Here is a 25,453-nt window from a genome sequence, read left to right as displayed (position 1 = left end):
CACACACACTACAAGAAAAAAACAAGTTAGCAGGTATACTAATTTAAACAATGCAGCTAACACACACTAAATAAGTCTACTACTACTAAAAAAAAGTGTTTTTTTTTTTTTTTTAAACTAGAAAGGACAAAAAGAGGGCTAGCCTCTAATTTAAACGGCTACCGCAAAAGGGAAGAGAGGGGGAGGGGTGGGGAAAAAACTCTCTAAGTAAAACGAGTTTTTAATATAAGAAAATAGGGGGATAAATACTATTTAAAGAGTCGAGCTAGGGTTAATAGTACAATTTAAGGTATTAAGTATACTAATAAGAGGTAAATACTAGTGAAAAATAGAAATACAAAAAAGTATACGAGCCTGAGCCAGTAAGACAACCTCGCAGTCTGAGGCAGCAAACGAGATCTGGGTAACTAGTGCCAGGCATCATGGGATATAGGGTAGCCTCGAGCCAGTAAACAGCTCTCGAGCTATTGAAGATGGCCGAGTCGGAGTCGAGGATCGGCTCTGAACCCAACCAGCAAGAATGAAGGTGAGATAGACAACTTAACATGTATTCTTCAGTTGAGGCAGTTTACAAATTTTGCTACATTTTTGCTGCAGAAAAATGATCCCTACAAAACTGAAAATATTTCAGGGCTCTCTATATAAATATTAAACAGCTGAGCAATACTTCAGTATGCAGGTATCAAATATTCTTTAAAATCCCACCTCCAATACTGCTGTTCTGTCAGGGCATAGTCTATTTACAATGGCCAATCCCAGGTCGAGAAGTGAAAAAGACAGGCTATGCACAAGCAAAGCAGAGGTTTTCTTCCTGCTTCCAAGGAAGCTGAATGCCCCAAATCAATGGCCTTTTTACTTCAAAGCACTCATGCTAGGAGGTTCATGACACATTCTCTAGCAATACAATACTGAACATTAAAACATAAAGAATGCTGAAAAACTACAGCACCTTTTATGCCCCCCCCGCTTCACACCATGATTAGCAATCAAAACAATTCGGACAACACCGTTTCTTGAAGCCTATGTTATCTATGAAAGGACTACTGAAAAAAGAAGAACTGTAAACGCTAAAGCAATGGAATAAACAATAAGCAGTGTCTCTATGGGTTGTAGAAACAATACAAAAATCAGTTTGTACACAATTTTTAACATACTAACATTGAGGTTAGATTAACATACTAACTTCCAGGTGGGTTTTCTAGCAATATCAATTATTTCCCCTCTTATGAGAAACTCCAATCTAAGACATGGTATATTTGATAAGAAGGGGTGTAGGATGCAGTCTCCCTCATATCAAGACGGTGCAGTGCTATGAAGTACTCTGCAAAAATTCTTAATCTAACTTACTTGACCAGACTACTAGCTGTACCACACTTCCACCTGTCTATAGCTGTCTCAAGCACATCCTGATATTACTTTACATTTTGTGTAATGCATTTTCTGGTGACTGCAGTTTCTCCCACAGTTTATACAGTAAATACAAACAATTAACTACTCTGCACATTTCTTTTTTTAAAAGAATTTCTACTAGTTTTTCAGTGACTATATATTAACTCCTCCAAGCCTATAGCACCTTTTTATGCTTCCATTTAAAGGCTCATAGTTCTTTATGGTGTCCTGATATTGTTTGAGGCTGGCTTCTTCAACTAAGTCCTCTTCTTCTCTTCTTCTTTCGGCTTTTCCCAGTTAGGGGTCGCCACAGCGGATCATCTGTCCGCTCATGACTGGCAGTGGAGTTTTACAGTGTCGAGTTGCAAGCCCGGCGCCCAACCTTCGACAGAAGGCACACACATGCACACACTCACACCTAGGGCCAATTTAGAGTGTCCAATCCACCTACTACATGTCTTTGGGATGTGGGAGGAAACCGGAGCACCCGGAGGAAACCCATGTGACCAGAGGGAGGACATGCAGACTCCGCACAGAAGGCACCTCAGCCGAGAATCGAACCGGGGAACCTCTTGCTGTGAGGCAGCAACGCTACCCGCTAAGTCCAATAAATAATAAGCAGCATAAAAAAGGGGAAGATGCAAATAACATAATGAAACCAAGACCCCCCCCACCTTCTTGTAGCTGACCATCAGCTGCCACCAGCTTGCCTCCTGATTTACCAGACTGGCCTTAGCCTAGTCCAGGCTCAATTCAAACTCAGGTGCTGGGCTGACAAGGAGACTGCAGACCCTGATGCATCATACTGCTGCCTGATCATGTGCCCTAAACCCTCCTACTCTGCAGAGACCTTGCAAGCTACACAACTGTTGCTTGTGGGAGGAATACATGCAACCACGTGGTACACTGCTTATATCCCAGAGTTCACCAGACTCCTAATGCTGTTATTGCAGCAAGTGTAGACAGTCTCCATCCCCACCGGGATGGGTAAGCCAGTGGCAGCTACTCAATCCTATCCTACCTCCCTCCACCTGGTCCGTCAGTGCCTAGATGAACACAGATCATATGGGGTGCAGTGATGGTATTACCCCTCTGTGCCACAGGGCTGTTACTCTAAGATGTCATGCACAGTACATTACACTGGAGATATTGCCTTTTCTAGTAATTATGAGAGTATACACTCCACATATGTGCTTTAATATTTCCAAAAAAACAGTGAGTTATACACTTTCATGGCATAAGGTGAAACCTTACATGATATTACAGAAAATCGTAAATTGCACATATTTGAAGACATTTAGTGTTATATGTGTTATTAATTAATTACACAGTTAAACATACTTTTCATAAACTGTATATTTCTCTGTACCCAAGCAGAAAGGGATTTCTTGCTGTTATGTTAAAGGTAAAATCTAGCTGAACAAAAGTGCCCAGACACTATATGGCCAGGATGTTTTCCAGATACGAAAAGTAGTTTATATAAAAATTTAATTCTGGGTTTGTGTATACCATAATATATTACTGCACTGATACAAAAGACTATGAGCGCACTGACTATTGTTACTGTAAGAAAAGACTTGTGACTGACAAAATTGCTATCTGTACTTTTTAAATAGCATTTCCTGTTCTGAAGATACCTACATTTGTTTGAGGTCTGCTTTTTTAGCTTGATTTTTCAGAAAATGCTCTTGAACATAAAGATAAGTTTAAGTTGCTAGGGGTGTGAGATTTCAGAGCTCTGAGGAGTTAATCAAGTGATATATTTTAGTTTTAAAAATGCTGAGTAGTTGTGACAGCAGAGAACAGACTTGGATAACACAGTGACTAAAGTAACAAACGTCTCTAACAGAATGCATCGGAGGTTTGCAATTTTCAAAATTTGTTTTGTAGTTTGAAGATTAAGTAAAGCTTCTTGAAGCTCACATTATATTTAAATCTAAGTAAGGAATCCAGAAAAAACAAGAACTGCAAATCATACAAACAATAGAATAAACAATAAGCAGGGTCTCTACAGGTTGTAGACGTGCACAAGAGAAAAATCAATTTGTACATAATTAAGGAATCAGATTCGAAAATTAGAAAATATGCAACCCTTTTAAAGCAAAAGTTAAGATAAAACACATCATCATATCAAAGTGCTCACACAAAATAAAATAACTGTATATGATTTTCTTTCTGTAATACTCAAATGATAAACAACGGTCTTTGATGGAGGGTACCTCAACAAAATACTCAAATATCACTGCTAGGATGTATAACGTACACAAACTGTGTAAAACAACCCTGAGATAAAAAAACAAAAAACAAACAAACAAAAAAAAACATAACTTCTAGGATGGCACCAATCTACTCTCCAATTCACTGAGGGGACAAAGGAAGGGTACCAGGGTACAAGAGATGGAGAACATCAAACGCACCACATACAAAAGTGAAAAAATAAATAAAATGTCAGCAAGTGCGAGTAGCAGAGCACACTGCGGTTTACTGCCAACTTTGAATCCAGTACTGCAGCAAAGGCTTATGCTACAGAAAGACAAAAACAACTGTTTTAATGCTGTAAGTGCCACATAAACTTAAATAAAAGAATAGTCTTTCTTCTTCCTCTTATGTAAGACAGCTATACTTAGTTGCTGTCATTGTCTCGTAGCCTGATCCACTAAAGAGAATGTGGTGAATGAATATCTCCAGCAGGTATGGCTACAGTCACTCAAAAGACTGCAGTGTGACATTCTTATAAACACATTATTTAAAGAAAATGAACTGAATACTGAGGAAAACCATTTAAAAAAAATTGATAAACATGTTTCTCAAGTCCACATCAATGTGATCGAAACTGAATGCTGAAAAAAGAATGAAAATGAAACAGTGCTGTTATGCGGCACTAAGGATCTTCCTAAATAAAGAACAGTTAAGCTACATAATTAACACATTCCAGAGCTGGTGTACATCTATCTCTGTTTCACAGTGCATGTACATACACAAATGACAATGTTTGGGGATACACTTATTAAGCAACACTGAGGTCTTCCCTATCTTCAGCAATTCATAAGCCACAATTCCAAATCTGTACAAGAAGAGTTTTAACAGCACTTCTATGAATATGACTTTAATATTTCCATGGACGCTTTGTTTGCAACGAGACAGCTATCTTGGACCTCCCAAGAGACTGGGAGTCTGATGCACTGGCTGAGCGGGGCCTGTAGTGGTTCCAGTGACCAGTTACATTTCCATTGGCAGAATAAAGTGTCTTGCACTGCTCTATTTTACTTCTTGTGGTATCCAATTTTTCTGTCCCCTTATATGAGGATTGTATCCTGTTTACAAACTGAGCTTTATCCTGATCTGTTATTGTGCAGTTTGATCCTGAATCACTCTCTGGCCTCTTCCAGAAGTTGGTCTTTCCCTTGTATTCTTCACTGAGGTCCGTCAATCGAGGGTCAAGGGTATCTGGGTGAAAAGCCTTCATAGGAACTCCTCTGTCACGTGTAGAGGAAGGTCTGGAAGAAATTTTGTTAGATGCTGGTGGAGACCACAGCAGTGGGCGGATAGATATCGTATCCTCTTTTCTTACCCAAGGTGGCTCCCAACCAGGATCTTCTGGCTTTGGACCAAAAAGGGACTCATCACAGTAAGATGGGCTGTGACTTTTTAACCTTAGAATGAAAAACAGTTTAGATTAGTGCAGCCAAGCTTGAATCGACAAATTGTATTGTTGCAAACAAACTAGACAGCTGTCATAAGCATCACAGTGACTGGATAATGCAGGAAAAAATGTGGAATACACAGCAATACACAGTGACAACTACAACCCTCACTGAGGCAGCAACCATACCTCTCAACCTAGAAACATCAAAGATCTGGACAAAGGCCCATGAAAAGTAGGTGCAGCTTGCCAAAAATCAAGACTCATATTAACATAAATTTGCATACAGAATCATGTAACCCCACCCACTCCAATGTAATTGTGGGATATCAACCATGAAGATTGAAGCCAGTAAATAATATTTTAATTTCAGACTTCATATCCCTCGAAAATACACAACAATGCAAAACCTATTATTCTAGCAACTGCCTGAGTTTACAGGAGCAATGTTTAAAATTCATCCCTATTTTGGGCCTTTTTCCCAGTCCCACCAATATTGTGGCTTTTCCAGATTTCTTGCTCTGAGAGATTGCGAGGTATTGTGCCAACTTTCCTATAAATACTACAGACAACAATATTACTGAAGCTGAAACTCTTATAAACAACTGCAACTCTTAAGCAGTGGATTTTTAATATTGGTAACTCACAGCTGTAGCAGCCCAGCCAGTACACAGGAAAAGAAAGAGGATCACTTCTGCTGGCTAGCTTCTACTAGCAATATGATGTTGGATAACAGTTTGTCCAAGCTACTGCTCTTAAAAAAAAAAAAAAAAAAAAAAAATTCCACTGAAAGGTCTCATCCTTTCCACCTCGTAAAGTTACAGCAAACATTTAATCAAACCTACATAGTTATAATTCCTAATTGGTACTGGTTTCATTTCAGTCCACTGCAACAACCTGTCCTAACAGGACACTTCATTTGCTTTCATGCCTGCTGACCCACCATGATGCTTATGAAATACACGACAGTCAAAAACAATACTATGACAGGCACTATTAACCAACTTTATCAAATTAATGCAAACTAAGTCTTTATGAGTCCGACTAAAACAAAACAAAGTGGTTAGCTGCCCATTGGACATTTTCCAGTATTCGCCCTAATGCCTACCTTTGCTTGACACGGCAGCCAAATTTTTTTTTTTACACACAGACCAAAGTATGTAAAATAAAATAAAAGAAAATGAAAATCTGTATTTAAAATGCTAGATTATACTACACAGCATTCATTATCTAAAAAGAATACATTCATAGTGCAGGAAAAACACAGACTGCATTAGCCAAAGAGAACGACCCACTTACAGCTACACAAAGAAACTGAACTCTCTCCAGTACATACCAGTACTTGCACATTAACGCAACCAGGACAGAAATGTTTCATACTTCGAGGAATACATCTGCTTCCTCATACTTAAACCCTTCAAGTCTACAGAAAAGTAGATTTTGCATTATTTTTCATTTTGTGCATTTACAAGTAATGCAGAAGCAGAAGTACAAACAACTTCATAAAAAAAATCCTAGGTGATCTCCTAACTTTCCTATGCATAAGGCAGCAAAAAATCATGACTTCTGATAACCTCTTACAATTACTATAATCTACTCCAGTATTTGCATTAACTGAAAATTGGTACCTTGAACTGTGTAAGGACACCTGGCGTTAACTTGTGCCTCTCCAAGACACCTGAGCCAACAAACTCTCATGTTGCTTACACATATTATGGGAGGAGCAGGAGATGCATATTTACATGCTGATTCAACAAAACCAACCATCTCAAACAGGCTTAAAAAATGTGACCTGCTTGTTCTTTCAATCAGCATTCAAATGAAGATGGATAAAACAATGTTGCTTATTAAACAAAACCAGACATAAGAAACTAATATATAGTCCAGTTGCATTTTTGTGATAGACTACACTATTACATGGTTAAATTCAACACTCTCCCACACCTTTTCACAATTAAACTAAATCCACCCAAACATATTCAGTGGTTTAAAGGATACAGGAGGGATACTCTGCTGCCCCATTTCAGCGCTTATTTTTACGTCTTTTGGAAGATGACTGATGGAAACTTTTAAAGTCTGATGATTTATTATTTCAGTTAGGACGGCCATGGTGGTGCAGTGGTTAGCGTTGTCGCCTCACAGCAAGAGGTTCTCTGGTTTGATCCTTGGCTGGGGTGCCTTCTGTGTGGAGTCTGCATGTCCTCTCTGTGGTCGAGTGGGTTTCCTCCGGATGCTCCGGTTTCCTCCCACATCCCAAAGACATGCTGTAGGTGGAATGGACACTCTAAATTGGCCCTAGGTGTGAGGGAGTGTGTGTGTGTGTGTGTGTGTGTGTGTGTGTGTGTGTGTGTGTGTGCCTTCTGTGGAAGGCTGGGTGCCGGGCTGGCAACTCAACACCGTTGTGGCGACCCCTAACTGGGAAAAGCCGAATGAAGAAGAAGATTTTTTCAAACACTTAGTATGCTAATTCTGAAAATCCAGCACACTACTAGCGGCTTAGCATTCAATCAGTGACTAGCTCTTGAAATCAGAAAGTTTGTATTCCCATATCACAGCAAAAACACCAGACTTTCGATACAAATGATACACAACTATCAAACTACTTTCTGTAAATGTTACTATACAATGAAAGACATGAAGAATAAAAATAGCAAACTTTGGAATTTATTGTCCAAACTGTTAGATGAAATACAGCCAGAAACAATGCAAGTTTTTTCTACAACTTAGGACAAAGTGAAGCAACACAGTAGCACTGTGCCACAATCACTTTGTGTAGTCTTCAGAATTGAATGACAATATCTATGTATGCACGTTTTTTTTCCCATGGAGGTGGAAGTTTATATTTTTAATATGTTTCAACAAGCCAAAACTTCCTTTTTAACTTGGTATATCCTGCTCATTTGTGCTGTACCACTTTAGTAAAGCTCTATATAATAACTTTTTTGAGAGGATGTTGGCACAAAGATTAAAGTGTTTACCTCACAGACACAAGGTAGAGGGTTTGATACTCACCTCTGATTACTGACATTACTTGATGGGAATGTAATGGTATGCAGACTAATTGCCTAGTAATTACCTATGAACTCAATGGACTAATCTGGATGAGTTTTTCTCAACAAGATTTTCCTTCCATATGATCAAGTATTTAAATGCTTACAAGCTGTCTTCCAAGATGAAGGGGGGAAATCACAAGCAAGAAAGGATCAAGGAGAAGTGTACAGCAACTTATCATGGACCTACCCTAACTCGGACCTGGATTTTTATGTTACACTCAATTACTACACTTCATACTTGATGCTTTTACTTTCTGTTTTAAATAAATTATAAGTTATTATTTACATATTTTTAAATTTCAGTTAACTAGTTTACATTTTATTTGTATATTTAAGCTTTCTGGTGGAACAGCTGGTTGTTTTTTAGTCTGAGTTTTGCTACACAAATGCATTAAAAAGATATTAAAAATAGTGGTGGTCCTCTTTTGCCCAAAACTAACGTACAATATTTTTTTTGTATCTACATTCTGTTTTAATCTCTTCGCCTTAGAGTTTAATTGTGTGACAAGTATATTTGTTTGCTTCTTACTACAGTACTTGTAACACATAGCTTCACGTAATCCACAAATAACCATGAATAACCGTTCTTAACTTGAAACTGCTATCCTGATTAACATGAAACATTTCACAGCACAGATGCAGCGCAGAAAAAGTGCCCCACGTATCACCTTAAGTCAAAAGTGTTAAAAAAAAATAAATAAATAAGAAATTTCCAGCTGTGTACTCAGCCATTTCTTAACTGTCTCATTATCTCCACATCACCCCACCCCACTATTTTGCACACCATTCTTTACATTAATACTACCAGACTTTCAAGTCCATAACTTTCTTCATATGTGTACAGTTTTTCATCTCACCACCATTTCCACCATTATCTATTACTTTATTCTTTTACTGCCCTTTTGCACATTTTAGATTAAGACCTACAGTTACAATATAATCTATGCATTGCCAATACTGTTTTTAGCTACCTCTTAAATCCCACCTCCCTGCAAATTTACACTTTCATACCAAAGAGCACACATGAATGAAGTCAGTTAGTATTTGAGTACCCTTTTCCAGAAATCCTTTAATCTTCTTGTGATGCAGGTTTATCCCATCAGGCACGCCATGCAGCAGTCATTTGACAATGCAGTAAAACAGGAGAAAAATCTTTTTCCAGCAAAAGAAAAGTAGGGGCCAACTGTGCACCATAAGCTAATATGTTACATGATTTGGCTGATAAGTAGCAATAAAAGTTAAACAAAGTACACATTTATACATTATGGAAAAAACAGCTCAGATAAAGGACGTACTTCTGGTAGACTTAATGATCAAGTACAACTGGCACACATACCTCTTCTCCTGATACAGGAAGTACTGCCATAGGGGGTAGTGGTACCCTCTGCCCAAATGAGGAGTTTAAACAATTAAAAAAAACTAAATTATTTGTCACATTGTTATCTCCTAGGACACACTCACCTATACTTGCATCTTGTTCATGGTGGACTTGTCACATCTTAACGATGTAAATCACTAGCTATTTCTCTTTCTGGTTGAACTGCTGGTGAGCAGCTCCATTCAAGAACCAAAAACATCAGCAATTTAACGTCAGGATTCTATGAATTTTAATTGCAGATTGGTACTTAATAAGTTAGTACAACTGAAATATTAGCCATGTGTACAAAACCAAACTTCAGACAGTTGTTAAGATGCTTTATACAATCTCTCACCTATAGTAACATATGTAAGTAAGCAAAAGTACAGTTTTGTACCTACCATAAATGTAGATGTCCGAACAGGATAGCATCTGCAGTCCTAACAAATGGGTTGTCCTGTCGTCAGGCAGCCCTTCGGTCGGCCGGATTCCAAAGTCTGGGTCTGGCCTCGGCTGGTGTCGCACTTCACCCGACGTCATCTCTGCTGGTCTTCGGGTATAAAGGCATCAGCCGACGCCATTTTCCTCAGTGTTTCTTGCCCCAGATGCCAGTTGCCCTCTTGGAAAACTAAATTTTGGGTAAATGCCAATGTTTCCAAAAAAAGTAGTAGGCAAACACAGAAAATAAGCATGTATGTACATATATACAAACAAATACACCATAAGAGATCCCCCCCCCCAGCTAGCTATTAGGAGGGTAAATACCCTAGGAGTACCACAGAGGGGAAGGAGGGTGGGTAATCCTGACTGCAGATGCTATCCTGTTCGGACATCTACATTTATGGTAGGTACAAAACTGTACTATGTCCTTCAAGGATGCATCTGCAGTCCTAACAAATGGGTAGAATACCATAGCCAAACTAGGGGAGGAGGAAGAAGAATTATGGTGTAGTTAGGATCCCTTGCAAAACAGCAGTGGCAAACCCTGCTCGGGATCTAGACTATAGAGGTAAGTTATAATGCTTGGCAAATGTATGCACGGAGGTCCAAGTAGCCTCAATAATGTCCTTGGTAGCCACTCCTCGTAAGAAAGCTGTGGTAGTGGCTGTAGCCCTTGTAGAATGAGGTCTTATGTTCTGTGGAATTTGCTTTCCATGGTAAGAGTAACAGAATCTTATGCAATTTCCTATCCACTTGGAGATTGTCCGTTTGGAAATTGCTTTTCCTTCCCTTCCTGTTGCATAAGCTACTAGAAGCTGGTCAGTTTTTCTATTGCCCTTGGTTCTGTCCAGGTAGTAGTGCAACTGTCTATGTACATCCAAGGTATGCAGCAGTCTTTCCCCCCTGTTCTGTGGATTGGGAAAGAAGGTAGGTAGGTGGATTGCCTGGTTTAGAGACACTCTGGATACCACCTTAGGCATAAATGTAGGATTAGTTCTCATGGACACTCTATCTTGATGGAAGATTAGGAAGGGTTGTACTGCCATTAAGGCCTGTAGTTCCGAAACCCTTCTTGCTGAAGTAATTGCCAGTAGGAAAGCAGTTTTCCAGGATAGGTGTTGAAGATCTGCTGTTGCTGCTGGTTCGAATGGAGGGAGTGTCAATTTTTCTAGCACAAAGTTCAAGTCCCATGCTGGTAATGGTGGTTTCCTAGGAGGTTTTACATTCTTGATTCCTCTGAGGAACTGCCTGAGTAGAGGATGTGAGAAGACAGGGGATCAAGCTGTATTCTGCAGAAATAGCTGATGCATGTATCTTGATGGAGGAATAGGACAGGCCTGTATGGAGAAGCTCTGCCAAATACTCCAGGATGTTGGCAATATCTATCTTTGACACATCTTTTCCTCTTTCAGTATTCCAAATGACAAACCTTTTCCATTTTCCTGCATAGTTCCTTCTTGTTGAAGGTCTGCGGGCCTCAAGGATAATGTCTTTAACCCTTTGGGATAAATCTGGGTTAGTTGCTCTTATGTAATGTTCCAGGCAGTCAGTTGCAGAGTTTTCAGGTTTGGATGCATGATGTTGTAGTCGCTCTGAGTTAACATCAAAGGAATCAGGGTAGTGTCCACGTTCCCCGAGACATGCTCCTCAGCAATGGATACCAATGTTGTCTTGGCCAATTTGGAGCTATCAGAATTATCCTTGGGCGTTCCTCTTTGATTTTCAGTAGTACCTTGTGCATCAAAGGAAGAGGTGGAAATGCATATGCTGTCAGGCCTTTCCAACTGAAGGATAGAGAGTCCACCTTCCATGCAAGTGGGTGGTATGTCCTTGTGCAGAATTTCTTGAGCTGGTGATTGAGTGGGGATGCGAATAGGTCTATTTGTGGCATTCCCCATTTCTTTGTGATGGCCTTGAAGATGTCCGGGTGTAGCATCCATTCGTGAGCATCCGAGGTAGTTCTGCTTAACATGTCTGCTAGGATGTTTTCTTTTCCCGGTACAAATATTGCCTGTAACTGAATGTTGTAGCTCAGAGCCATATTCCATAGGTCCAGAGCCATTCGGCATAGGGGGTATGAATGAGTGCCTCCCTGTTTGTTGATGTACCACATGACTGTGGTGTTGTCTGTCCTTATCATTAACTGGCCTTCTTTGAGGAATGGTCTGAAATTCTGGATTGCTAGTTTTACTGCCAGCATTTCTTTTTGATTTATGTGCAGGTGCAGCTGATCTGGAGTCCATAATCCTTGTATGCATTTGTCCAGCATGTGGGCCCCCCAACCTAGGTCTGAGGCGTCCGTTGTGATGGTTTGGCTTGCTTGAAAGTTGTGGAAGGGCAAACCTGGGTTTGACTGGCATGCTTGAGCCCACCATAGGAACTCTTGTTTCAGGCATGGGATTAGTGGTATTTCGGTTTCTAAGCTGTGCCTGTGTTGAGACCATAAATTCTTTAGGTACCACTGTAGCTTTCTCATATGCAGTCTGGCATGGGGACCAGGATTATGCATGATGCCATGAAGCCCAAGGCCTGCAGTACTTTCCTTGCTGTTAGTTTGTTCTGCTTTGTTAATGCCAAGAAGTAAAGAGGAGTTGTTCTTGTTTTTCTGCAGTTAGGAATGCCATCTGTTTTACTGTGTCCAATTCTGCACCCAAGAATGTTCTTGTTTGGGATGGTATCAGTCTTGACTTTTTAAATTGACTGTGTATCCCAGGGCTTGTAGTAAGCAAATGACTCTTTGTAAGTCTTTTGTCAGCTTGCTTTTGTTGTCCGCTTGTATCAGGCAGTCGTCCAGGTATGGATAAATTTGGATTCCCTGTAGCCTGCAATGAGCGATTACTGATGCCAGGCATTTCGTGAATACTCTGGGCAGTAGATAAGCCAAAGGGCAATGCTGAGAATTGATAATGCTCTGATCCTGCAAGAAATCTGAGGTATCTTCTGCAATTTGGTCGTATGGGGACGTGCAGGTATGCCTCCTTGAGATCTAGAGTTACCAGCCAACACTCCTTGCCCAGCATGGGAAGAAGTTGCTGTAGGGTCAGCATTTTGAATTTTGGAACAATGATGAATGTGTTTAAAGCGGACAGGTCGAGAATAGGTCTCCAACTTTTCTCTTTTCTTGGTACTAGGAAGAGTCCGGAGTAAAATCCTTTGCCCTGTTCTGTAGGTGGTACCCTTTCCACAGCTCTCATCTTTGTTAATTGAGCTATCTGTTTTAGAGCTTCTGTTTTTTGATTTGGAGGTAGGTTTGGCATTCCTCTTTTTACTGGTAAGGTGTGGAAATGAAACCTGTAGCCTTGGTCTATAGTTTGCAAAATCCACTTGTCTCTTGTGATATAGTGAACAAGAAAAAGCCAGCAATGGTGGATGGTGAACAGTCCCAAAGTTTATTGGGACCAAAACATCAGAAAATCCATACCGGTTTCGGCTTCACATAGCCTTCTTCAGTGTATCCACTGAAGAAGGCTATGTGAAGCCGAAACCGGTATGGATTTTCTGATGTTTTGGTCCCAATAAACTTTGGGACTGTTCACCATCCACCATTGCTGGCTTTTTCTTGTTCTGGATTTCTGGAGTTTTTGGCCGGGCAAGGGTTCTACTTGCATCTGCATTTTTGTACATCTTGTGATATAGTGCCAATTTTTTGAAAATAAGGCTAACTTTCCACCTAAGGGTGCTGCTATTTGTTCCCTGGTAGGCGGTGTCAGAGCCAAGTCACTGTGATTGTCCTGTTGCAGTGGCAGTGGTTGTGTCTGTGCCTCGTTGGTTATTGCCTTGCCACTGGTGTCCTCTGTAGGCACCTCCTCTGGATTGATTTCTGCCTCTGGAACGTCTATTCCTGCCTCTCTGAGATTTAGAGGAGTCTGGAAAGGACCAATTTTTGGAAGGCCAGTTCCTGCTAAACCTTGGGGGCTGAACCTGTAAGAAATCTTTAACTGTTTGTACAGATTTTGCCTTCTCTTCCATTTTCTTCATTACTTGCTGGGCAGGAGAACCAAATAGACTGACCTTATCCATAGGAGCATCTAATAGCTTTGCTTTAACATGATCCGCAAGACCTGTTCTTTCAACCATGCATGCCTTCTTATAACTGTGCCAGTCATGGCTGATCTAAATGAAGCCTCCAGTGCATCATAGCCACATTTTAAAGAATGGTTACTAACCTGCTGAATGTTATTCACCATTTCTAAAACATATTTCTTATCTAAGGAATCATCAGAGGACAGTTTCTTAGTTAACTGATCAAGCATAAACTCTTGGTATTGGATCATATGAAACTGACAGTTCAAAGCTCTAGCTGCGAGAGTAGCAGAGGTGTAAACTTTTTTACCCCATCTCTCTAAGGACCTGGATTCCCTTTCAGAAGGGAGAGGGATTTTTGCTGAGGTCGGCTACTGCCTTAGGCCCCTGGGAGATAGTCTCAGGATCTGCAAGGGGAGCCTTGTATAGGTGGTGATGAGTGTCTGGTACCCTGTAAAACCTATCGGGCTTGGCAGGGGCTAGAGGTAAAGTATCAGGAGCAGTGCAAACATCATTAAATGCATCATCCACAACAGGAAGAACTGGAGGTATAGCTAAGGGCCTATGTTGCGGTAAGTGTAGAAAGGTCCTAAGCCTTTTTCTTGAATCTGAGAAATCTTGTCCCTGCCATTGGAATTGCTCTCTCATGGCATGTAAGGTTTCCCCAAAGGAAAATTCCTCTGGTGGAGAGGCAGAAGGAATAGATTCTTCAGCATCGGAATCTTCATAAGTAGAAAAAGGAGCCTCTGGATGGTCTGTATTGTCTGAATCATCAGAAGAGTCATCTGAGGACACTGGCTCAGGGGGCTCTGCTCTAAGTCTCTTTTCTGGAGGCTGAGAGGCCCTGTCTGTGTGAGATTGGGATCCCCTTATTAAAGAGATGAGATCCTCTGCCACAGTAAGCATTTGGGAACTGGAACTGGGCCTGTGAGAGGGGGGCTTAACAGGCACAGACTTAGCAGTTTTGGCTGCTTTAGCCCTGGCAAAGGCCTTTATAGACATGGCTGCAAGAGGCCTAGCAGCACCACGTGCTGGGGTAGAGACATCCAAAGGGATGGTGTCCGATAATTCTAGAGGAACCACATTAGTAGGCAAAACTTCAGAGGCCGATTCAACTAAGGTAGCAGGAGCCTCGGTAGTAGTCATGGATTCGGCTGAAGATTGACCCGTTTGCTCGGTTTCGGCCGAAACCGAGACACTCGCGGTTTGCTTAACCGTGGTTTCGGCCGAAACCGCGGACCGTGAGTGTCGGTCTTTTTCTTTGCGTTTCTTAACAATTTGAGAAGTCGGAGGATCCGACGGCATAATGTATGCAAAATCTGAGCCGAAAAACTGTTCAGCAAACTCCGACCGACGCCTAAGCGTTCGTCGGTTGAAGGAAGCACAGGCTAAACAGGCTGCTATGTCGTGGTCTGGGCCTAAACAAGGTAAGCAGTAAGAGTGGAAATCTTTATGAGGTATTTGTTTCCCACAAGTTAAACAGTTATTCACTTTTTCTGACATCGGCTGAGGCAAGAAAGAGTCCCCAACGGGGTACTTAGCTTTTTAGAAGTCTTTGAAGTAGTATTCGGTAGTAGTAATCTCTGGATCTGACCGACCGGCACTTGCGAACAGCTTCTGCTTCGGGCGCCATGCGGCAAGAAAGACGGAGGAAAATGGCGTCGGCTGATGCCTTTATACCCGAAGACCAGCAGAGATGACGTCGGGTGAAGTGTGACACCAGCCGAGGCCAGACCCAGACTTTGGAATCCGGCCAACCGAAGGGCTGCATGACGACAGGACAACCCATTTGTTAGGACTGCAGATGCATCCTTGAAGGACATCAGTAAACTGCAAACAGTGCGCCCAAGCACTGTACAGAAGCATTTGTAAAATATCCTTTGCTGTTCCTTTGGCAGTATTCCTTGATAACTATTTGAAATATCAGGACCTGGTAGACAGAGTCCCAAAACATGGAGAACGAACAGCCAAAAAAGCAGACTTACACATACTGAGTCCAAAATGGCCATTACCAGTAATATTCCCTGTGTTTTTGTTTTTTTTTGAGGAATGGCGATGTTGGAGTTGGCATACTCTGGCGGGTGTAGGGGATTATCCCTCTGTAAAAAAAAAGTTTATAGGAACATGCTTGAAAGACAGAAATGTGTCCAAAAGATCCCCATGCTATGTAATAGGCTCCACATCCATGTAAAACCAAGCTTATTCCTGACCCTATTCAAATGAAACCAAGATGGGAAATTGTATATTTTCTCCTGGTCTGGGCCCATGTCCCTTATGAATAGAGGCAGTCAATAAAAGTATTATCCAAACAACTCACCCTAAAAATCTCTTATTTACCTCCCTACTAACATGCCCCTCCATACAGACACCCATAATACTCGGGACCCAAATCATTTAGGGTGTCTAGTTGGGCTGGTAAGGGCCCTAGTGGTCGTTAGCCTAGTAACATATGACTCTATGAAGAGCAATGTTCAAGATATGCCCTTCTCCTGGGCTTTCAGTTTTTTTTTTGTAGTGTGAAGGCACTCAACATTTCCAGTACCAACATTTCAGTAGACAACCATATTCCTTGCACCATCTAGGCATTTCAGGAGGAAGAAAGAAAAGTTGTGTTAAAACTTACCATAACCATAGATGTCTTTCTCTTCCATGTTGCAGTATTCTGCATATGGATTTATCCTTCTAGTCTCGCGTTACGTACAGTTAGTATCCAAAAGCTTTCAGTCCCTCCTAGGTGTGCGAGACGTCAGCTCTAGGCGAGAGTCGGCACACACCAGCCCCCAGAACTGACGGCCCCCATCGGAGCCAGTCCTAATAGGTCAATGCCAACTCATTGCCATCCAGAGAGAAAAACATAACTGATAAGCGGGGAAAGAGAGAGGGTAGAAATACTGAAACATTGAACAGAAGGACATCTATTGTTATGGTAAGCTTTTACACAACTTTTCTAAGTCCTTCTATTCCTATATAGTAGTATTCTGCATATGGGTGAGTGCCAAAGCTCACTGAGAAGGGGTGGTTGCTACGGAAGTAGATTCCAAGAACCCATGTAGGATAGCCCTAGCAAACCCTGCCCTGGACCTAGAGATGTGGTCTAGTTTGTAGTGTTTGGTGAAAGTGTGAAATGAAGACCAGGTGGCTGTCTCCGGGATAGAGGAGGTGTCCAGGTCCTTGAAGAAAGCCCCTGAGGATGCCATGGCTCTTGTGGACTGGGCTTTTACTGTACCCTGAAGTGATTTACCATGGAGCTGGTAACATAAGGTAATGGCCTTGGAAATCCAAGTTGAAATAGTCTGCTTGGACACAGCTTTCCCTAGTGCTCTAGGGTAGAAAGATATGAAAAGTTGGTCAGTCTTTCTTATATACTTAGTGTTGTGGAGGCAGAATCTAATTTGTCTATAAACATGCATGGAATGAAGTATTCTTTCACTTCTTCCTTGTGGGTTTGGATAAAAAACAGGTAAGTGGATGGCCTGATTGAGAGACAGGTCATTGACTACCGCATGAAGATTGGATTTGCCCTTAGGATAACCCTGTCTTTACGAAAGACAAGAAAAGGAAGGGTAGCCATTAGTGCCTGGAGCTCTGATACCCTCCTGGCAGAAGTGATAGCCACTAAAAGGACTGTCTACCAGGTGCAGAGCTTTAGAGAAGCTTGATCATCAGGCTCAAAGGGTGGCAGTGTAAGCTTCTCCAGCACATAGCTGAGATCACAAGGAGAAGGGGTAGGTTTCGGGGGGGGGTCTGAGATGTAGTACCCTTTGAGGAAGAGCTTCGAAGGGAGCCTGGATGCCAATGGGGGATCCATGGGTAGGCATGCAGAGACAACAGAAAGGTGTGCCTTAATAGATGAATAGGCCAGGCCGGTCTGAAGTAACTCACACAAATAAGACAGCACTAGTGGAATTTCGCTAGTAAGCAGATCCAACTGCTTATTTTGATACCAAGAAAGGAACCTTTTCCATTTAGACAGGTAGGATTTTCTAGTGTTAGGTTTCCTGGCCTCCTGCAGGACACTGAGTACATCATCACTGTAAAAGTGTCTGTATGGGATCAGAAGCCTATCTGCCACAGGGTCAGGTGTGGATGGATTAAAGATGCCTTGTGCTGTGTGAGAAGGTCCACTCTGTGAGGTAACTTGTGGTGATTGCCCTTGGGCAATTGAAGGAGTAAAGGGAACCAATGCTGTCAGGGCTAGTAGGGAGTCACCAACAAGATGTTTGGATTGTCCTGCTGAATCTGTAGCAGGACCTCTCAATGAGGGGGAAGGGGGGAAATGCATAAAGGTATTTCCCCTCCCATGAAATAGTGAAGGCATCTGTTGCCAGTGCCTGTGGGTCTAGTGTCTTGGTACAGCATCCAGGAAGTTGCCTGTTGTTGACAGAGGCAAACAGGTCTATCTGTGATGTACCCCATCTGTGGACCAGGTCCAGGAAGATATCCCTGTGGAGCATCCATTCGTGGTTGTTTGTACTGGTTCTGCTCAAAAAATCTGCATGGGAGTTGTGGATAGAGGGAATGTATGCTGCTTTCAGGGTAAATCCCTGGGAAGTTATACTACTGTAGCAAGTCTGCAGAGGGTCTATATCACATCGTTGAACTTGTATAAGTTTGAACGATGTAATATCAAACCCAAAAGTCCAAAATGCAAAAATAGAGAAGCCACGGCACATCAATTTTTTTTACCAGGGAAAAAAATTGGTGGGCCGTTTTAGGGGCTTTGCTATTTTCTCCACTGTGGTGCGATCTTGGAGTTCGTATATTTAAGTAGTAGTGGGGGGGCACAGCCCCCCACACTGGGGGGGCATGGGGGGCAAAGCCCCCACTTTAGTTTTAGTTTAAGATTTATTTATTTTTTGTTGTTGTGTGCGAGACGTCAGCTCTAGGTGAGAGTATGTGGGCCATAAAAGTAACGTTGGCACACACCAGCCCTCAGAACTGAAGGCCCCCATCGGAGCCTGGGGGAAAAAATTCTGTTCTGTGTGTTCATTATTGTGCGGTTTCGGACTTTTGGGTTCGATATTACATCGTTCGAACTTATACAAGTTCGACGATGTGATACAGACCCGTCTGCAGATAAGGCAGTACTTGGTCCCTCCCTATTTGTTGATATACCACAGGACTGTAGTGTTGTCTTATTATATCAGGAGGGATTTCTTCTGGAGGAAAGGAGTGAATGCCTGAAGAGCTAGGAGGATCGGCCTCATTTCTCTGGCATTAGTGTGTTCTGTTTTCTGCCTGTATGTCCACAGGCCTTGAACTTTTTGATGGGCGAGAGTGGCCCCCCAGCCCAGGTCTGAGGCATCCATATGCATGATCAAAGAAGGTTGAGGTGGTTGGAGGGGTAGTCTTAGGTTGAGCTTCACCTTGGCCGGCCACCATAAGATCTCCTGTTTTAGGCATGGAAGCAAAGGCACAATGTGCTCCAGTGGGTGGTTGTGCTATTTCCAGACACAGCGTAGGTACCACTGTAGTTTTCTCATGTGTAATCGAGCTAGGGCTAGCATGGGAATGGTAGCTGCCATATAACCGAGCAGCTTGAGGTACTGCCTTGCTGTCAGATGAGGGGAGAGTAGAATCCCTTGCAGGTGTTCTGTAAGAGAACTCACCTTTGCTGGGGGCAGGTATGCCTCCATCAAGTCTGTGCGGATTCTGCACCCTAAGAACACAATGTCTTGGGTTGGTGTGAGGTTGGACTTTGGGAAGTTTATTTGGAACCCAGGAGCCTGTAGGAGAGACACCACGAACTGGATATGGGTTAGGAGTGTTTTTTTTGTCTGGCAGCCTGTAAAAGCATGTCATCCGGGTATGGGAATATTTGTATCTCTTTTGTCCTGCAAAAGGCTATTACTGGAGCCAGGCATTTGGTGAAGACTCTAGGTGTGGTTGAAAGTCCAAAAGGCAAGGCAGAGAACTGCAAATGTGGGGAGCCCACTAAGAATCTTAAGTATTTTCTGTGTGTGGGTCTTATGGGAATGTGCAAGTAGGCATCCTTGATGTCTAGTGTAGCTAGGAAGCCTTTGCCCATAATAAGATGGAATAGAGTTGTCAGGGTCAGCATTTTGAAAGTTGGCACCTTTAAGAAAGTATTGAGCCTTGAAAGGTCTAAGATGGGTCTCCATGGCCCTTCTTTTCTGGGAACTAAGAAAATCCTTGAGTAGAACCCTTTTCCAAACTGGGAGGGAGGGATTCTTTCTATAGTGCCCTGGTTTAAAAGGGACTGTAGTACTGGTAGCAGGAGGAGCAGTTGTTGAGCAGGAGGTTGTGGCTTGCTTAGACTTAGGTTATCCAAGACAGGAAGTAACCTTTTTGGAGGAAGGAGAGGACCCACTTCTCTGAAGTGATCTGACTCCATGGAGGAAGGCAGTGGGAAAGGCCAGCAGACAGTGGGATGGAGGGAGCTGGTGGGGGAGGCAGAAATGGCAGGTAGTTAGATGCCACCTGCCCTGTCCTGAAAGGGCATCCTTTGACTAGAGGAGGAAGGTGCTCTAGCTGAAGGATTTTTCTTTCTTGCTTGCCTGTGTCTGGATTGAGGAGAAGGACTGGAGCGTTTCCTGATGAACTGAGTTTTTGCAGGATATTTCCTGTAGAATTTAGGTACAAGTGAAACTAGCATGTGTTTAAGATCCTGCATCTCTTTTCCTTTTTGTTCCAGGGATTTGAAAAGATTTGCTACTTTTGAGCCAAATAAGGCAGCATTGTCAAGTGGTGCATCATTGAGCTTAGCCCTGAAGTCATCTGGCAGAGGTTACAAGTGCAGCCAAGAGTATCTGTGAAGTGCAGAAGATGAACCTGTTGACCTTGCTGAGGATTCTGCAGCATCATAGCTACATTTAATTGAATATCTGGTGACTTGGGACATAAGGGCCAGTAGAGAAGACAAAACTGATTTGGCTGAGGAGTCTGGAATGTCTGCCAACAGTTTGTTGGCAGAGTCTAGAAGAGACAGGGCGTACTTTGCCATATGAGTCTGGTAATTAGTAGCTCTAAATGCCAAAGTGAAGGAGGCGTAAATCTTTTTGCCTAGCCTTTCCATAACTTTGCGTCTTTGTCAGCAGGAAGGATGGTGGTAGTAGGCAAGAGTTTGGAAGCTTTGTCTGTGGAGACAGAAATGTTAGCTGGATCTGCAGGAGGGCACTTAATCAAGTGCTTAGCTGAATCTGAGACTTTGTACAATCTGTCTACTCTATGAGGAGCAGGATAGTGTGAGTCCGGACTGAGAGATGCAGTGGAAAAAGCATCTAAAAAGGTAGGCAGTATAGGAGGAATGGCCGAAGGGCTTGGTGTTTCCATTTGAATGAGGTCATACTACCTCTTTTATTTTGGACATGTCTATGGACTCCCATTTGAATGTTCCTTCATTTTAAAAATAGTTTCAGAGAAGATCAAGTCTTCAGCAGGGGAATCTGGGTCGATAGATTCTTCCTCTGGGGATCCATAGCCCAAGGGACAAGAGAGTTGTGAGTTATTAAGAGAGGGAATCATCTGAGGAATCTGAACAGATGTCCTCTTCCCTGGTAATTGTCTCTGCAGGTTGAGGCCTAGGACTAGGGAGAGAAGGAGAAGGTGCAGGAGCAGAAGCAGCTGATGTAGGCCTCAGGGCCATGAAAGCTGAGAAAAGGCTTTGGCTAAAAGCCTGCCAGTCTGGAATACTTTCTGTTGGCTGGGAAATATGCTTCCTTTTTTCTCTCCTCTTGAGAGTCCCAATGGGCATCTGGAGGGGGTTTAAAAGTCTGAGACAGGGAACTGGAAGGTTCCCCTGAACACACTGATTCCCTCCGGTGTCCGAAACGGTCACTGGAATAGCCTCTGCAGACGTGCTCTTGCTCACCAGTAGTACAGCTTCCTCAGATGTACCCATGACATCAGGTGTGGTGGATCCGGGTCCAGATCCTAAGGCCAGGCCGATATCAGCCACAGGCTGTGGATTGCCCGGAAGAGGCTCAGCAAGCATTACAAGCCGTAAAGATCTGGCCATCTTTTAGGAGGTTCAGGGAGGACAGTCGATGAGCCCTCCATATTAAAAGCAAGTTGTTTTAGATGTTGGTTCTCCAAGTTCAAATTGAGCGCATGCAGACGACTGTGCAATGTTTTTGGAACTAACACCTGGCAAATAGGGCAGCCCTTATAATCGTGCAACCATCTGAGACAGAACAAACACTTATCGTGGGTGTCTTTATGAGGGATCTGACGGCCATATTGACATTTACCCTTTCTGGATGACATGAAAAGGCAGTAATACAAAAGGAAGAACTGAAAAGGTCCCCAACAGGGTACTTAGCTTGAATCTTGAATTGGCCATCAGTGAAAGCAGGAACACCTGGGGTACGAAAGGCGGATGGAAAGTTCTGAGGACTGGTGCGTGCCAACGTCACTATTATGGCCCACATACTCTCGCCTACAGCTGATGTCTCGTGCACCTAGGAGGGACACTGAAAGCTTTTGGATACTGGCTGTATGTACGTGAGACTATTAGGATAAACCCATATGCAGAATACTGCAACACAGGAATAGAAGGACATCAGGAGTTTGGGACTGGCAGAATGCTTATTAATATTAAAGCAACTCCTCTATTAAAATAGTGTTTTGGCTCCATACTTACCAAATGAAAGTCATCAACAAAAAGAAAAACAATATAGAATTCACCCTGCACTTCACAGAGTCACAAGTCTGACTGCCAAAGTTTAAGGCCTACTGGCCTTCAATAAACTAGGCTGTCATAAACCTATGCTGATGTCATCCACACCTCATATTATATATATATATATATATATATATATATATGCATACACATACTCATTCCATATTACATACATCAAGATTACTCTTTAAGTAAATTAATAATGAATGCCCAAGCTAATGTTAGCTCACAGGAGTGCACTGCAGACAGATTCACTGGAGACTACTTCTGTGTAGTCACTGTGCCATAATATCCAGACAGACTTTCAGATGTGAGCACCCTCCCCATATGTTTGCTAGCATCACCTTTACGACAGACAACCCCATAACCTAGCATAAAGACAAACATATAGTCGTCCATCTTCAACTCTTCCTTGCTCTTGCTCTCTAACTGTACAGGCTGGAAAAGTACAAGCACAGAACATTGTGGTACCAAGGAAGGCCCAGTCTACTAGGATTGTCCAGGTGCAACTTTACATTCCTAGCATACCTGAATAAAAACAGATAAAGGGAGCAATAGAAAACATTGTTTAACTGCAAGGAAAGGTAAGGGAAGAAAGGGGTATATACCTATCCCAGCTCTTATATTTTCCAGTTTCATAGGGGATGGGGAAGAGGAAAGTGCAGTTGTGTACACTTACCATAAATGTAGATGTTCAAGTGTATTCACTGTTGCAGTCATTACATTTGGGTTATCTGCCTGTAGGTAGACCTCAGCAGGCCTGAATATCAAAGTCTTGGATCCATGCGTCGGATGCTGTCTCTTCTTCCATGACGTCAGGTCGTCAGGGGTATAAAACATGCAGCCGACACCATTACATCAGTTTTTATTGCCCCAGATGTCTGGTACCCCCATAATGGAAAGCAATTATATGTTAGGTTACACCTCCAACAAAAAGCAAATACACCAGAAAGCTGAGATACGCTAAACCAGAAGAAAAGTATAGCCAAGAGAAGTCAGGGTGCTGGAGGGAGGGTAACCATGACTGCAACAGTGACTACATGTGAACATCTACATTTATGGTAAGTGTACACAACTGTACTATATTCTTCGTGTTTCACTGTTGCAGTCATTACATTTGGGTTGATTCCCAAAGCTGAGGAAATTAGAGAGCATTAGGACCAGCTATTAAGCCCTGCAGGACTGCAGTGGCAAAACCAGCTCTGGATTTAGAAAAAATAGGCACGTGGTAATATTTGGTGAAGGTATGTACAGAGCTCCAGGTAGCAGCTTCTAGGATGTCCCTGATAGGGACACCTCTGAGAAAGGCTGTAGAGGTAGATGCAGCCCTGGTGGAATGTGATCTTATCCCCTGTGGGTTAAGTTTTCCATGGTGCTTATAGCAGAAGTGAATGCAATGGGGCTAATAAACTTTGAAATGGTTTTCTTTGAAATGGCCTTCCCCTCTGCCTTTGTAGCAAAGCCAACTAGCAGCTGTTCAGATTTTCTGAGAGGCTTAGTCCTGTCCAAATAAAATCTAAGTTGTTTGTGCACATCCAAAGAGTGCAGTATTCGTTCTCCTTTGTTTTGTGGATTAGGGAAAAAGGTAGGCAAATGAATGGACTGATTTAGGGCCACACTAGACACCACCTTGGGCATAAAGGAAGGACTGGTCCTGAGGGACACCCTGTCTGCATGGAAGATGATTAAGGGCTACACTGCCATGAGGGCCTGTAATTCAGACACTCTTCTTGCTGAAGTGATGGCTAAAAAGAAGGCTGTTTTCCAAGAAAGGAATTTCAACTCTGCAGTTGCAGCTGGCTCAAAAGGAGGTATAGTGAGCTTTTCCAATACAAAGTTAAGGTCCCAGGCTGGAGTTGGGGCTCTCCTGGGTGGTCTTAAATTTTTGGCCCCTCTGAGGAACTGCTTTAGCAGGGGGCAAGAGAAGAGGTGTGGTTCAGTATTGTAATGTGTTGAAATTGCAGAGGCATGAATTTTGACGAGAAGGAAAGGCCCTTGCGGAGCATCTCTGTTAAGTACTGAAGAATATGTGGTAAGCTGGGCACTGTTGTGCCCATCCCCTGAGTCTGGATCCAAGAACAGTATCTTTTACACTTTTCAGCATAGGATTTTCTAGTACTAGGCCTCCTTGCCTCCAGAATGACATCTAGCACCTGTTTACTGAGGGATGCTATAGGATAGCTCAAGGAATTAGCCAGGCTGCAAGGTTCAGAGTATGAAGCTGAGGGTGCAGACTCTGGCCCTCCTGCTGGGACAGCAGGGAAGGGGTCTGAAGCAGGTGCCATGATTCCAGCAGTGACATACTGTGCAACAGTGGGTAGCAGTGCTGGCATGGTCAGTCTGGTGCAATCAGTATTGTCCTTGGTTTGTCCTGTTTGATCTTTAGCAGAACTTTCGAGAGGAGAGGCAGAGGGTGAAGGGCATAAACTGAGAGGCTTTCCCAGGTGAAGGACAGGGCATCCACTTTCCAAGCTTGACTGTGGGATGTCCTTGTGCAGAATTTGTCCAACTGGTAGTTCTGAGGGAAGGCAAACAGGTCTATCTCTGGATTCCCCCATTTGTTTCTCAAAAGGTTGAATATCTTTGGTTCCAGTTTCCACTAGTGTGGGTCCATGACATTTCTGCTTAGGTCGTCTGCCAGTGAATTTAGCTTGCCTGGCAGGAATTGAGCTTGTAGGTGCACTTGGTAGCTCAAGGTTGTGTTCCACTGAGCCATGGCTAGTCTGCAGAGAGGATATGAGTGGGTTCCCCCCTGCTTGTTTATGTACCACATAACAGTGATGTTTGTCTGTCTTTACCAATAATTGTCCTGGAAGAATGTGGTCCTTGAATGCTGTCAGGGAATTCTGTACAGCTAATATTTCTTTTTGACTGATATGCAAGTGCATCTGATTTGGGTTCCATTT

General features: G+C 42.7%; 1 protein-coding gene across 2 annotated transcripts in view; it reads right to left on the bottom strand.

Annotated features, from left to right (window-relative positions):
- Positions 1-2,565: 2,565 nt before the first annotated feature.
- RITA1 (RBPJ interacting and tubulin associated 1) overlaps positions 2,566-25,453 on the bottom strand; it is a 314,609-nt gene continuing 291,721 nt past the window's right edge. For both annotated transcript variants that reach the window (XM_044068439.1, XM_044068438.1), the window contains exon 3: positions 2,566-5,042. In XM_044068439.1, the coding sequence (XP_043924374.1) occupies positions 4,496-5,042 (547 nt within the window). In that variant the 3' untranslated portion in view covers positions 2,566-4,495. The remainder of the gene's footprint in view (positions 5,043-25,453) is intronic.

The sequence above is a fragment of the Protopterus annectens genome, chromosome 4.part0 (genome assembly GCF_019279795.1).
Source record: "Protopterus annectens isolate FY-2018-M chromosome 4.part0, PAN1.0, whole genome shotgun sequence".
In the NCBI taxonomy this organism is placed as follows: domain Eukaryota; kingdom Metazoa; phylum Chordata; order Ceratodontiformes; family Protopteridae; genus Protopterus; species Protopterus annectens.
Note: the sequence above shows the minus strand (reverse complement) of the source record. Positions and strands in the feature narration are given on the sequence as shown.